This window comes from Peromyscus californicus, unplaced genomic scaffold (genome assembly GCF_007827085.1).
Source record: "Peromyscus californicus insignis strain IS unplaced genomic scaffold, ASM782708v3 Scaffold_7__1_contigs__length_154581171, whole genome shotgun sequence".
NCBI classification, from domain to species: Eukaryota; Metazoa; Chordata; class Mammalia; order Rodentia; family Cricetidae; genus Peromyscus; species Peromyscus californicus.
The window spans coordinates 100,273,335-100,285,845 of record NW_026294595.1 but is presented as its reverse complement, the minus strand read 5'-3'; the positions used below and the strand labels follow the sequence as shown (position 1 = coordinate 100,285,845).

Below are 12,511 nucleotides of genomic sequence, written 5' to 3'. Positions count from 1 at the left end.
TTGTGTGTATTACTGCATATTTACAGGAGCATTATTTGTAGGTTTTTGAAAAACTTGCTTTGGAGGTTTATTTTGGAGTTTAAAAATTCCATCTATTACCAAGAACTCTTCTCCATTGACTGGAGCCAAGTACTTTAGCATTTAGACCTCTGTTGTGTCTTCCCACCAACAATCAATCAACAGATCAAGAAGGCCTGAGTCCCTTCAGTAGATGGTAGTATACTCTGCTACTCTGGTCCGTGTTGACATCTCTCACCTACATCGTTGCAGTGGCTTAGTAGCTGGTCTTGCATCCATCCTTGCTCTGCTACAGCTATTCTCACAGATAGCAGAGCATCCTTTTAATATGTAACTCAGCTGATGCCATCCTTTCCTTCAGATCTTCTGTGGTCCTCATTGCCCCTCAGTAAAATCCAAAGTCTTTACCGTGGCCCTCAGAGACCTCTTTGATGTTTCCTCTGCCTCAGATGCACTTCTCTCAGCCATATGGCTCTGCTCAAATGCTATTTGCCCACTAGAGGGCCTCTTCTGCTGTCTCTGTTCTTTGTGACTTGCTTATTCATTGACTTTTCTCTGTATCCTTCCCCACAAGTGAGCTATAAGCTCTGTGAGAGCAGGACTGTAGTTTCACCTGTAGTTAGCATTTAGTAGGTACTCACATACTCTGGTAAGTGATTCATTGAAAAGCTGGATCTGCCTTGATATATTTTCATAGAATGCCAATCATCAGCTTTCTTAAACTGGACAAACAAAAGTGAAGAGTGCAGGGTAGAAGTGGAGGAAAGGGGGTGGGAGATCACTTTTCCAGTAAAGACTTTTCTCACAAGTGTAAGGAGACCTAGTTCAGCCCCTAAAACCCACATAAAATATGAGCACACACTTGTAACCCTAGTGCTGGGAGGTAAAGACAGTAGGGTTCCTGGACTTGGTGACTAGACAGTCTAGCCAAACTGGTGAGTTCCAGGTTCTTGAGAGACCCTTTGCAGACACACAAATGCACATATAAGTGCATACATACACATAATAATAAGAGAACTAGCCGGGCGGTGATGGCGCACGCCTCTAATCCCAGCACTCAGGAGGCAGAGGCAGGCGGATCTCTGTGAGTTCGAGTCCAGCCTGGGCTACAGAGCTAGTCCAGGACAGGCTCCAAAGCTACAGAGAAACCCTGTCTCAAAAAAACCCCAAAAAAAGAGAGAGAGAGAGAGAGAGAGAGAGAGAGAGAGAGAATGAGAACTAATTGCAGATAGGAATTTTACATCACCAGGGATCGAGGAACTGTTTTTTCTTCTCTTTTGACTTTATTTTAAAAGCTTTTCTATCTACCCCCTGGTTGCCCTTGAACTCGCTATGTTGGCCAGGCTAACTTTGAACTTGCCTCTGTCTTGAGGATGCTGGGATTACAGATGTGTGTCTCCATACTGCCTTTGGTAGAATGTGGTAGAAAGTGAGAGTGCATGTGAACAGAGGCTAAGCTCTTAGTGGGTCCAGGAACTAGGCTGATGGAAAGGTTCCTGCAAACCAGTTACCACTTTGGTTTTTCTGGTGTCCGTATTTCCGAATGCCTCCTTCCTCTCCTGGTCACTTCTCTATCCCATCTCTGGTTAGCACTTTGGTTCCATGCCATCAGGCCTGGCTTATTCCACTCTTCCTGTAGCTTCTTTCAGATGTACTCTGACCATGGTATCATCTCCCATACTTAATAAGAGTGGCTCCTTGAGCTCAGGCCTTTGACCCCAAATATCAGAACCATTCAAAACCTGTACACTGTTAATATTTTATATATTTAATTTAAATCTAGATTACAAAGGAAAATCATGTGTGTTGTATTTACTCTTTCTGGTTCTACTTCTCAAAGTGTGCTTTTGCACAAAGCCCCTGTGATTTGTTTCTTTTTATGATGATATTACACCAATGTTTCTATATTTAAATTAATAACCTAGAGAAATAGGGAAGAAGCAGCAGGTGAATTAGCAAAACAAAAAAAAAACGGTAACATTAAATGCTGAATGTCAACTTTGAAGGTGCTGTGATTTGCAAGAAAACATAATTCCCTTAAAACTTGCTATCTCCACATTTAACAGTGGCTTTGGTGTTGGCCTGTTTAAACTGTGGACTGCCCTCGAGGCTTGGTTTTTCTGTTTACCTTGATCAGAGCCGGGAAACATAAGAAAGGGTTAGCTGTGTCATGGTACTGTCTTCCTAGTTTATGTTTGCTTCTGTCACAGCATCTCTAAGTAGGAGACCACAACAGTAGTCACCAGTGTCTGCGCTCAATTTCTAGTTGGATCCACAGTAGAACCTGTGTAGCTGTGCGGTGGTGGGCAGTACAGTTAGAAGGTTCTGTTTCACTTGCTCTGTGTGCAACCAGTTTACTTAATCTCTCACTCTTTAATTACAGTTAGCATAATTTTTAAGGTCCCTGCCTGTATTTGTTCACATATATATTTATTTAGTTTTCTCTCTTTGTTTTTCTTTTGTTTTTTGAGACAGTCTATTTAGCCCTGACTGTCCTGAAACTCGCTCTGTAGACCACTCTGGTCTTCAACTCATGAAGATCCACCTGCCTCTGCCTCCTTAGTGCTCGGATTAAAAGCATGCACTACCATGTCCATCTAACATAACTTTTTTAAATGAGTGTCTTAGAGCGGTCAGTATGGGCAGGTAAAGAAAGGTGCTTACCCCCAAGTCTGACAGCCTGAGTTCAATCCCTGGGACCCATGTGGTAGAAAGAGAGAACCAACTCTCACAAGCTGTCCTCTGGCCTACACATCGTGCCATGGTGCAATTTCATTTTATACACCCTCACAGATAATGGGGGTGGGGTAGGCAGGAATGAGTATATTAGTTATTTTCTCTTTGCTGTGATATTACCCTGACAAAAGCATCTTAAGGAAGAAAGGACTTATTTTGACTTACAGTTGGGAGGAATACAGTGTAGCATACCAAGAAAGGTGTGACAGCAGGCAGGAATGGCATGGGGGCAGGTACAAGAGGCTGGTCATGTATGTGTGCACTCAGGAAACAGTGTCAACAGGAAAAGTAGGGCTGGGCTGTAACCTTAAGGCTGTCACCAAGGACTTGCGTCCTCTTCCTGAAACTCCCACAACCTTCTCAAACAGTCCACCAGCCGGGTATTCAAACACAAGCCTATGGGGGCATTTCACATTCAGATTGTACCAGTGAGCTTACAGTTAAATAGGATGAGAAGTAATTCCTAAGTACCTTCATCTAAAATACTGTTTTAGTGCTAAAATGTAATGTCAAAGTTGAGACCATCCTATCTCATCATCTTTCTCTTTCTAAAAGATGCAGTCTTTAACTGCAGGTTTAGTAGGTTGCTTATAGGGTAGTCCTTGTTAGTTATGTTCTCATGAAACTTTCGTAGTTAGAAAAACAGATGCCTGTAGCTAACTATCATTCCTTTATTCCTTACCCTAATAACCAGAAGAAAGTATTTATACCTGCCAGTGCACCATTTCCCTGAAAGAAACAAGTCAACGGAAGAGGTTAGTAGCAAAAGAGATTGTAGAGACTAGACCAGATTATACAGTTAGACTCCAACATTGACTTACATGACACACTCCCCAATAGAATCTAACTGCTGGGCATTTCATTAGTATCCCTTTGTTTCTCCAGATCTTTCTTGTGTCCTGAAATAACCCAAAACCGTTTATAAACAGCCGTACAACATACTGTCGCAGTGGCAACATTAACTGTGTCTACTATGAGTAGGGCCCTGTATGGGATGATTTCCTTTCTTTTAATTTAAAGTAGATATATATATATACACACACACAATATATTCTGAGTCCAGTTTCCCCTCCCCCAACTCCTCACAGATCCTCCCCACCGCTACCCCACGCCACACCGGGATAATTTTCTTATATGAGATGAGTCCTGAAACTTGAAGGAGGTTCTTTGACCTTATGGAAAGCCAGCCAGTTCAAGGGAGAAATGAAACATGTTACTCTTGTTAGAAAGTTAGGGTGAACCTTTATTTAGGGGAGAAATAGTTGATATCTGCATAGTTATTCAGTTGGTATCTTAATTGTTTTTTAATCAGTTGTTTTGTGCAGTGAAGAATAATATTTGAAACTTGGAAAATATACAAGTTTCATCTGTTTAGTAGGCTGAGTTCTGACATTAGTTTGTGTCATCTTGTGTGTAAGGTAACATGTCTATAGTGTTCTTCCTCCTTTGTAAGAGCATATCATGAATTATGCGAGGTCCAATTCAGTGGGCAGTGGTTTGTGCTGAATTCTAGTCCTGTCTCCAATCATGCATTTTTCTTTCCTCACAGACAAACTTTCCAGAAATGATGAACAGATATAAGCAACTCTTGACCTATATTCGGAGTGCAGTTACCAGGAACTATTCTGAAAAGTCCATTAATTCTATCCTTGATTATATCTCCACTTCTAAACAGGTTAGACTTGAATTTTTCCTCTTGAGTTGTCAATGTGTTATTTAAAGTAATGGTTCTGTGGGTTTGGGGTGCTGCTGCTGTGCTGGTTACTTTTCCTTTTGAGACTGTCTCATGTAGTCCAAACTGGCCTCCTAACTAACTGTGTGGTCAAGGGTGGCCTTAGGCACCTAGACTTGCCCTCTTTGCCTCCCAAGTGCTGATAGGCATGTGCCACCATGGCTGCCATGACTTTGTTTTTTTGTTTTTTGTTTTTTTTTTTTTTTTTTTAAGAAAAGGCCTAGTTAATAGTTATTAGTGTGCTGTAAAAGTAATATGTTCTGTTTTCTTGATTCTGGTACTAATTAATATTTAAAGGTAATAAATCCAGCCTAATCTCTTTTTAGTAATATCTTTAGATCCTTAAATATTACCTACAAATAACTTGGGCTGATCTATATTCAATTCAGATTCCATTCACCTATCATAGCTCTGTTTTTGCTGAAATTGTATCTGCATCTGAACTTAGGCATTGACCATGCTAAGCAAGTATTTGTTCCCATTGAAGCTGCACCCTCAGTCTTCATTTCAGCCATTGGGAGTGTTAAATACTGAACATCAGTCACAAGTTATGACATTTGATTAGGTTAAAGTCCTTGAGAAGTACTTATCCTGTGACAGTCGTGATAGGTGCTCTATAATCAAGGATGCATGGTGATAGCTGATAAAGGGAAGGTGGGCAAGGGAGATTGGTTCTTCTAGAATGTGGTGGTTAACAAAGGCAATGATGGTTTTGTGTATTTCATTCCTTTTTTTTTTCCTGTGATTGTTTTTACTTGATTTTTGTTGTTGTTGTTGTTTGTTTTTGTTTTTCAAGACAGGGTTTCTCTGTGTAGCTTTGCTGGATCTCTCTCTGTAGACCAGGCTGGCCTCGAACTCACAACGATCTGCCTGGTTCTGCCTCCCAAGTGCTGGGATTAAAGGCGTGCACCACCACCGCCTGGCTACTTGAATTTTTTTTAAGCTTTCTTACCCTCTGGTATTTGAACACAAGATATTCTCTATATCATTTGGTATCTTTTTGTACTCCTGACCAGTGTTCTTAGAATCAGCCTCATCATTCCCCCCGAAACACACATACACACATTTTTTTTTTTTTAGCCAGATGTTATTTCTCTTTCTTGAGATAGTTTATTGTCATTCTTTGTATTTTCCACATCTATTCTGAAAATAGGCAAAATAAGGCTATTCTGATAATAGCCTTATCACTTGATGATAGTTCTAGAATAAGTTACATATGGCAATTTTGCTGTATAATGAGACCAGCCTGGCTGGTGGCACATGCCTGTAATTCCAGTTCTTTACAGGTCGGGGCAGTGGGAATAAGAAAGAGTTCAAGGCCATCCTCGGGAACAAGGTGAATTTAAGGCTAGCCTGGATTGCATGAGACGCTATATCTAAATAAATAACACTAAATTAAGTGGGAGAATATTTTTTGGTGCTTACAAACAAGAATCATAAGAACATTTTTGGTACTGTGTTTATAAATATGCCAAATGTCAGAGGAATAGAATTGAATAATTTTAAAAAGGTTGTATGCTTCTGAATGCTCTTATCTGAGAGCTTTTTGCCTTTTGAAAGGCCGAGGAACTATTATGTGGGTGGTATTCTAACTTACTCTATGCTGTCAGTAATCCTGAGAATGTCAGGCTCCCCTGCTCTCCTGGTTCTCTGTCCTCTCTGGTACATAGAGATTTAGGGATCCAGTTACCAGGATCAAAGCTGTGAATAGAAGAGGGTTAGCAGAGAAGTTTAAGATGGTTTGAAACAATGCTTTTTATGGGGGGAAAGGCACATGGATTAGTGAATCGGTAGTGATTAAACTACCACATAAAATTAACTAGACTTTTCCTCCATCCAGCTCCAAGGTTACCCTGTGACTTGAGAGCTATGCAGCCCAGTTAATTGTCTAATCACATTTTGAGAGAAAAATAGGACTATTCAAAAAATATACACAATGTGTGGTGGCTCACACCTGTAATCCCAGCATGAGGAGGATAAGGTTAACTCCATCACCAAAAGCCTGGTCTATAGAGCAATACCTTTTCTCAAAACAGAAGAACAAAATCATTTTGATAGGAGGAGTACTGTTGTGTGTGTTCTCTCTCCCTCTCCCCCTCCCTCTCTTCCTCCCTCTCTCTGAGTTTGCTTAGTGTTTCCTCTATAGAAGATATAAAGGCTGAGTAAATAAAATGTATGTATACTTTAAAAGGACAGCGTATCATTCTGTTGGTAGAAGATGAGTGATTAGATTGGGAAGGACAAACCTGATTATTATGGCATTGGAACTTATTGCCATGTAGTTACATGAGAAAATATATTTATTGGATTATAAAACAAGCAAAAACATCTTAAGAGTTATAAATATGGTCTCTCTTAATGTTTTGGATTATAGAAGACATTTGGTAAGAAACAAGTAGTGTATCTTACATGTATTAAAGTTCAAAGATGCACTTTTAGTTTGTTCAAATTAACTTTATTAACAGGTACAAATTTGCTGTTTACAATTATAGAATTCTGATTTTTTATGTCAGATGGATTTACTGCAGGAATTTTATGAAACAACATTGGAAGCTTTGAAAGATGCTAAGAATGATAGACTGTGGTTTAAGACAAACACAAAGGTAACCTTTGCTTTTGTTCCTCCTTTTGAAGAGTGGGTGGGTGACTTGAGTGAAGTGTCCTAAGTATACATACCTCCTGCTAAAAGCGTTTGATCTTAATAATCTTTTTTTACAGCTTGGAAAATTATATTTAGAACGAGAAGAATATGGAAAGCTTCAAAAAATTTTACGCCAATTACATCAGTCTTGTCAGGTAACATTTCCCTTTTTTTGCTTAATATTTCATTATGATAAAAACATGAAATAATAGTATTCAATTAATTTAGAAATGTTTGTGTTCAAGTATTCATCCCAAAAATTAAATTTAAAAGATAGAAGTTTTTAAAAGATCATGAGTTCAAGGCCAGCCTGGGCTATATAAGGAGTCTTTGCTTGGGGGTGATGGTGATTTTTTCTGATTTCTGTATTTGTCGAAATCAGTGCTTCTCAACCTTCCCAATGCTGTGACCCTTTAATATGTTGTGGTAACCCCAACCATAAAATTATTTTCGTTGCTACTTCATAACTGTCATTTGCTACTGTAATGAATTGTGATGTGAATATCTGATATGTAGAATATATAATATGTGCCCCCTGTAAAAGGGTCATTCAACTCTACCCAAGTGGTCACAACCCACAGGTTGAGACCTCTGATCCAAATGGCTTGTTTCAGTTCTCACCCTTCATAGAATGAGATATAGTTCTCAGTGAGCAAATAAGCCCCTTCTAATATGTAGTAAATTTGTACTGTGTAGTAATGTGTAATACATAATAAGGTTTGTGTTTACTTATTTGCTCTAAGAATATGGAGGAAGAGTTTTTTATAAGTATAAATAACAAAGGCATTTTATATTCTGATATATGACATCAAAGTCATTTGTAGCATTACTCTCAGATAAAGTTTGGAGTGACGGTCTATATGTCTGCAGTCCAGTGTAGCACAGGGTTATGTATTCTAATGTGAGAGAAATTATGTTGAGACAGATGTATGGTAATCTGGTTATGATTTATTAATGGATAACTAAACTGCATTTTAAGTTCGAAGACTCAAACAATAAATTTGGTTTAGTGTGTGTATTTTTTGTTTAGTAATATTTATAGCTATATTTTACTATAGGCCATATACTATCTAAGGCTCACATTTGGAGAGCATCTTTCAGGTCACCATGTGATTTCCTTGACATACTGAAGAAAGACTTAGATGAGAAGTTTAGCATATTTTTATTTCCCGAGATGCACTGGGGAAGTTTGTCTTGATTGAATATATGAATTTTTTTTTTTTTTTTTTTATTTATTATGTACACAGAAGAGGGTGCCAGATCTCATTACAGATGGTTGTGAGCCACCATGTGGGTGCTGGGAATTGAACTCAGGACCTCTGGAAGAGCAGTTGGTGCTCTTAACCTCGGAGCCATCTCTCCAGCCCGAATATATGAATTTAAAGCAATTGTAAAGATTTAAGGAAGACCATTAGTATACGTCCTAGCTAAAAATATAAAGCTACATTGATTTTTTTTTTAATTATATTTAAGTGGGTGCAGGGTATACAAGCATGTACATACCACAGAGTACATGTTGAGGTCAGAGGAAAACTTGTGGGAATTGCTTCTCTCCTTGACCATGTGAAGGATGGATGACTTGACGGCAAGGGCCTTCCAACATCAGATTTTAATGCATGAGTCTGGGGAGATGGTTCAGTAAGTAAGAACGCTTTTGTTAAGTAGGCATGGAGACACAAATTTAGATCCACAGCACCCATTGATGAAGGTCAATGTGGCCATGCATGCCTGTAACCCCAGTGCTGGGAACAGGGGCAAAGAATGATTGCTGGGACTTGCTGACCACCAGCCTAACTGAAGAAACAGTGAGCTTCAGGTTCAGTGAGAGACCCTGTCTCAAGAGACAAGGCAGGAAATGATGACACCCGCTGTTCTTCTCTGACTTACACACAGGAATGCACAACCATGCACATATGGTACATACACAAAGTTTTTCTTAAGTGAATAAATGAACGTCCTTTTCTTTAAACAAATATTTTATACACACAAAAACTTGTGGTGCCCTTTTCCCTATCCAGTAACAGTATGGTAAAGGCATATGAAGGTTCCTTTGGTCACTATACAATCAGCCATGATGCAGTAAAATCTAATACATTTTTATACAGAGAGGATATAAAGTTCCCAGATGAACGCTAATAATTACTCTGTTGTCCTTGCATTCTGTCCTGTCTAAAAATACTTGTTTTCCTAGACTGATGATGGAGAAGATGACCTGAAAAAAGGTACCCAGTTATTAGAAATCTATGCTTTGGAGATTCAAATGTACACAGCACAGAAGAACAACAAAAAGCTTAAAGCACTCTATGAGCAATCACTTCATATCAAGTCGGCCATCCCTCACCCACTGATCATGGGTGTCATCAGAGGCAAGTCTGGGTTAGCAAGAAGTAGAAGGGAAGATACCGGGTGTCACTGCTTGGGACTCAGTGACTCTTAGGTTGTTTCTGTTTTACTGCACATAAATGGTAAAGTATGAAAGTCATAAAGTGATCTGTTAGAAATTAACATGGGTCCTTGTCTTAACAAGGTCATAGTAGTAAAGGTACTTTTAGAAAAGTCACCTTATCAGTGTAACACTCATGATTTGTAATGACATAAAAGATGACTTCCTATTCAGTAAAAGTGGTAAAAATTTGCAGTGACAGCTGGTATTCAGAAAACTTGCTTTATAGAATAAAGGTATAAACCCTGGCTGCCGTGCAGGATATACAGTTAAACCTGGGACTGCCCTGGGTTGTAGCCATGCAGGACGTACAGTTAAATACTGTGACTACCCGGGGCTTCCTGGGAGTACCATGCAGGACATTCAGTTAAAAGCCAATACAGTCACCTTCATTTGATCTTCATAAACTAATCTTGTTCTTGCCTAGCTGAAAGTGTTCTTTCTCCTGTGTGTTCTTTACAGAGTGTGGTGGTAAAATGCACTTGAGAGAAGGTGAATTTGAAAAGGCACATACTGATTTTTTTGAAGCTTTCAAGAATTATGATGAATCAGGAAGCCCAAGACGAACCACTTGTTTAAAATATTTGGTCTTAGCAAATATGCTAATGAAATCAGGAATAAATCCATTTGACTCACAAGAGGTATGTCTACTTTTTCAGTTCTCTTATTAGTTGATTACCTTGTGGGAAATAAGAGGTACTCTCTCAGTATGCACACATAATTTGTTTTTGTTTTATTTTTCTTTGTTAGGCCAAGCCGTATAAAAATGATCCAGAAATTCTAGCAATGACAAATTTAGTAAGGTAAGCTTTATGTTTCCCTAAGGCAGCCTTCTTTAAAGCAGCTCACAGAGGGAGGGCAGGCAACAGTCGAGAGTAGTTCACCGTCAGCTTCTGGTGTTCGTCTGTCTGTGTAAAAGGCCCAGAAGTTCATGTCATTTTGTCTTTTGAAGCCATTGAGCTGTTTCTCTTAGTCACCAACTATGTATAAAGTCTCACTTGGTTTGTTTTTCCTTGTCTCTAGTATGGGAGAGTGAACCCAGTTGCCAAGGTTTGCCTTGAACTTGAATCCTGCTGCCTTGGCCTCTTGAGCCTGTACCACCAGGCCCATCTTGGTTTTCTTTTTTATTTTTTATTTATTTCTTTTATTTATTTCCATTTTGTTTGTTTTCTTATTAACCATGTGTTTGTGTGTGTGGCATGTCTGACAGTTTTAACTAGTTGGAAATACGTCAAAACTTGGTTTCTCAATATTAATACCTCTGCCTACCTTCAGTCTAAAGTCAGTTGTGAGTTAGTCCAAGATAAATAAAAAATTTTCAGTAATAAGAGACATAAAAAACAACCTACTTTCTCAACAAGATAAAAATGACATTAAAAAAAAAACACAACAACTTAGGGCAAGGCGCAGTGCTACACACCTTTAATCCCAGCACTTTGGGGGCAAAGGTGGGAGGATCTCTGTGAGTTTGAGGCTAGGCTGGTCTACAGAGTGAGTTCCAAGCCAGCTGGGGCTACATAATGGTGAGACCTTGCCTCAAAAACAGAAACAGAAACCTTAATTTTAGTCCTAAGTAAAAATAAGTCTTTGGGAGAAGTTTTGCTGTAAATACCTTACATTGCTATACTAATCAATATATTCTTCCATTGCTCGCATTTTAAATTTCTTTAAATATTTGTTGAATCAAGTTTGGCTGTGAAAGGACACTTCTCTAATCTTTTTTCAAGTAGTTTAATTTGTATACATTTGTTAGATTATCTTTTTTTTTTTTTACTACAAATTAACATTTGAAGTACTTTTAAAATAAGTTTAACATTTGTTTAGTTTTTTTGGTTTTTCAAGACAAGATTTCTTTCTGTAGCCCAGGCTGTCCTAGAACTTGCTGTATAGACCAGGCTGGTCTTGAACTCCTGCCTCATGAGTGTAGCTGGAATTATCTCCAGTCATGCCCGGGCCTGCAGCCACTCAGACCCAAATAAATGTGGTGATATTGTGTTCCCCAATATATTGTGCACCCTAATAAACTTATTTGGGGTCAGAGAACAGAACAGCCACTAGATATAGATGCCAGAAAATGGTGGCACACACACCTTTAATCCTAGCATTCCAAAGGTAGCGATCCATCTAGATCTCTTGAGTTCAAAGCCACACTGGAAACAGCCAGGCATGGTGACCCACACCTTTAATCCCAGGAAGTGATGGCAGGAAGCAGAAAGGTATATAAGGCATGAGGACCAAGAGCTAGAGCCTGGTTAAGCTTTTAGGCTTTTAGTAGCAGTTCAACTGAGATTCATTCGGGTGAGGACTCAGAGGCTTCCAGTTCGAGGATACAGGATCAGCTGAGGAGTTGGTGAGGTGAGGTTGGCTATGGCCTGTTCTGTCTCTCTGATCTTCTAGTACTCACCCCAATACCTGGCCCTGAGTTTGTTCTTATTAATAAGACCTTTTAAGATTCGTCTTACACATGAGTGCTGGGATTAAAGGCATGCACCACTACCACCTGTCAAGAATACTTTTAAAATATTTTGTTTATAGCATTGGATTGCTAAAAATCAATTAAAATTAAGGAAATAATGAAAGTTTTGATTAGAAATTAATGTTACATAAATCGGTTAAGTACAATAAAATACATTAAAGAATTGCTTTGTCATACTTTTACAGAGTAATAATTATGCTGTATTTATTATGTCTCATTACCCCCGGTGAAGCATCTATAGTGGAACTCAAAAAGTTATTATAATGATACACTTTTACTCAAGCAAGTAAATAAAAATAAAATCTACTTAATGGGAAAATCTCTTATAGCTAAAATATAGATGTATGTAAGATAAAATATGCGTGCAATGTTTTCACTACTTGAAAATGCCTCCTGTTGTGCATTACAGTGTTTTGGGGTAGGTAAGAAAGTAATACTTCCTAATTTTATCTTCCTAGTCAGTTG

General features: G+C 38.7%; 1 protein-coding gene across 2 annotated transcripts in view; it reads left to right on the top strand.

Moving 5' to 3' along the window:
• The window catches only part of Cops2 (COP9 signalosome subunit 2), a 32,016-nt gene that overhangs the window by 12,225 nt on the left and 7,280 nt on the right, over positions 1 to 12,511 (top strand). Inside the window, exons 4-9 of one of the 2 annotated variants that reach the window (XM_052724906.1) lie at positions 4,304 to 4,429; positions 7,000 to 7,089; positions 7,205 to 7,282; positions 9,319 to 9,493; positions 10,033 to 10,211; positions 10,321 to 10,373. In XM_052724906.1, coding sequence (XP_052580866.1) covers positions 4,304 to 4,429; positions 7,000 to 7,089; positions 7,205 to 7,282; positions 9,319 to 9,493; positions 10,033 to 10,211; positions 10,321 to 10,373 — 701 coding nt within the window. Of the gene's footprint in view, positions 1 to 4,303; positions 4,430 to 6,978; positions 7,090 to 7,204; positions 7,283 to 9,318; positions 9,494 to 10,032; positions 10,212 to 10,320; positions 10,374 to 12,511 lie in introns of both variants that reach the window. The other variant, XM_052724905.1, reaches the window with a different exon arrangement.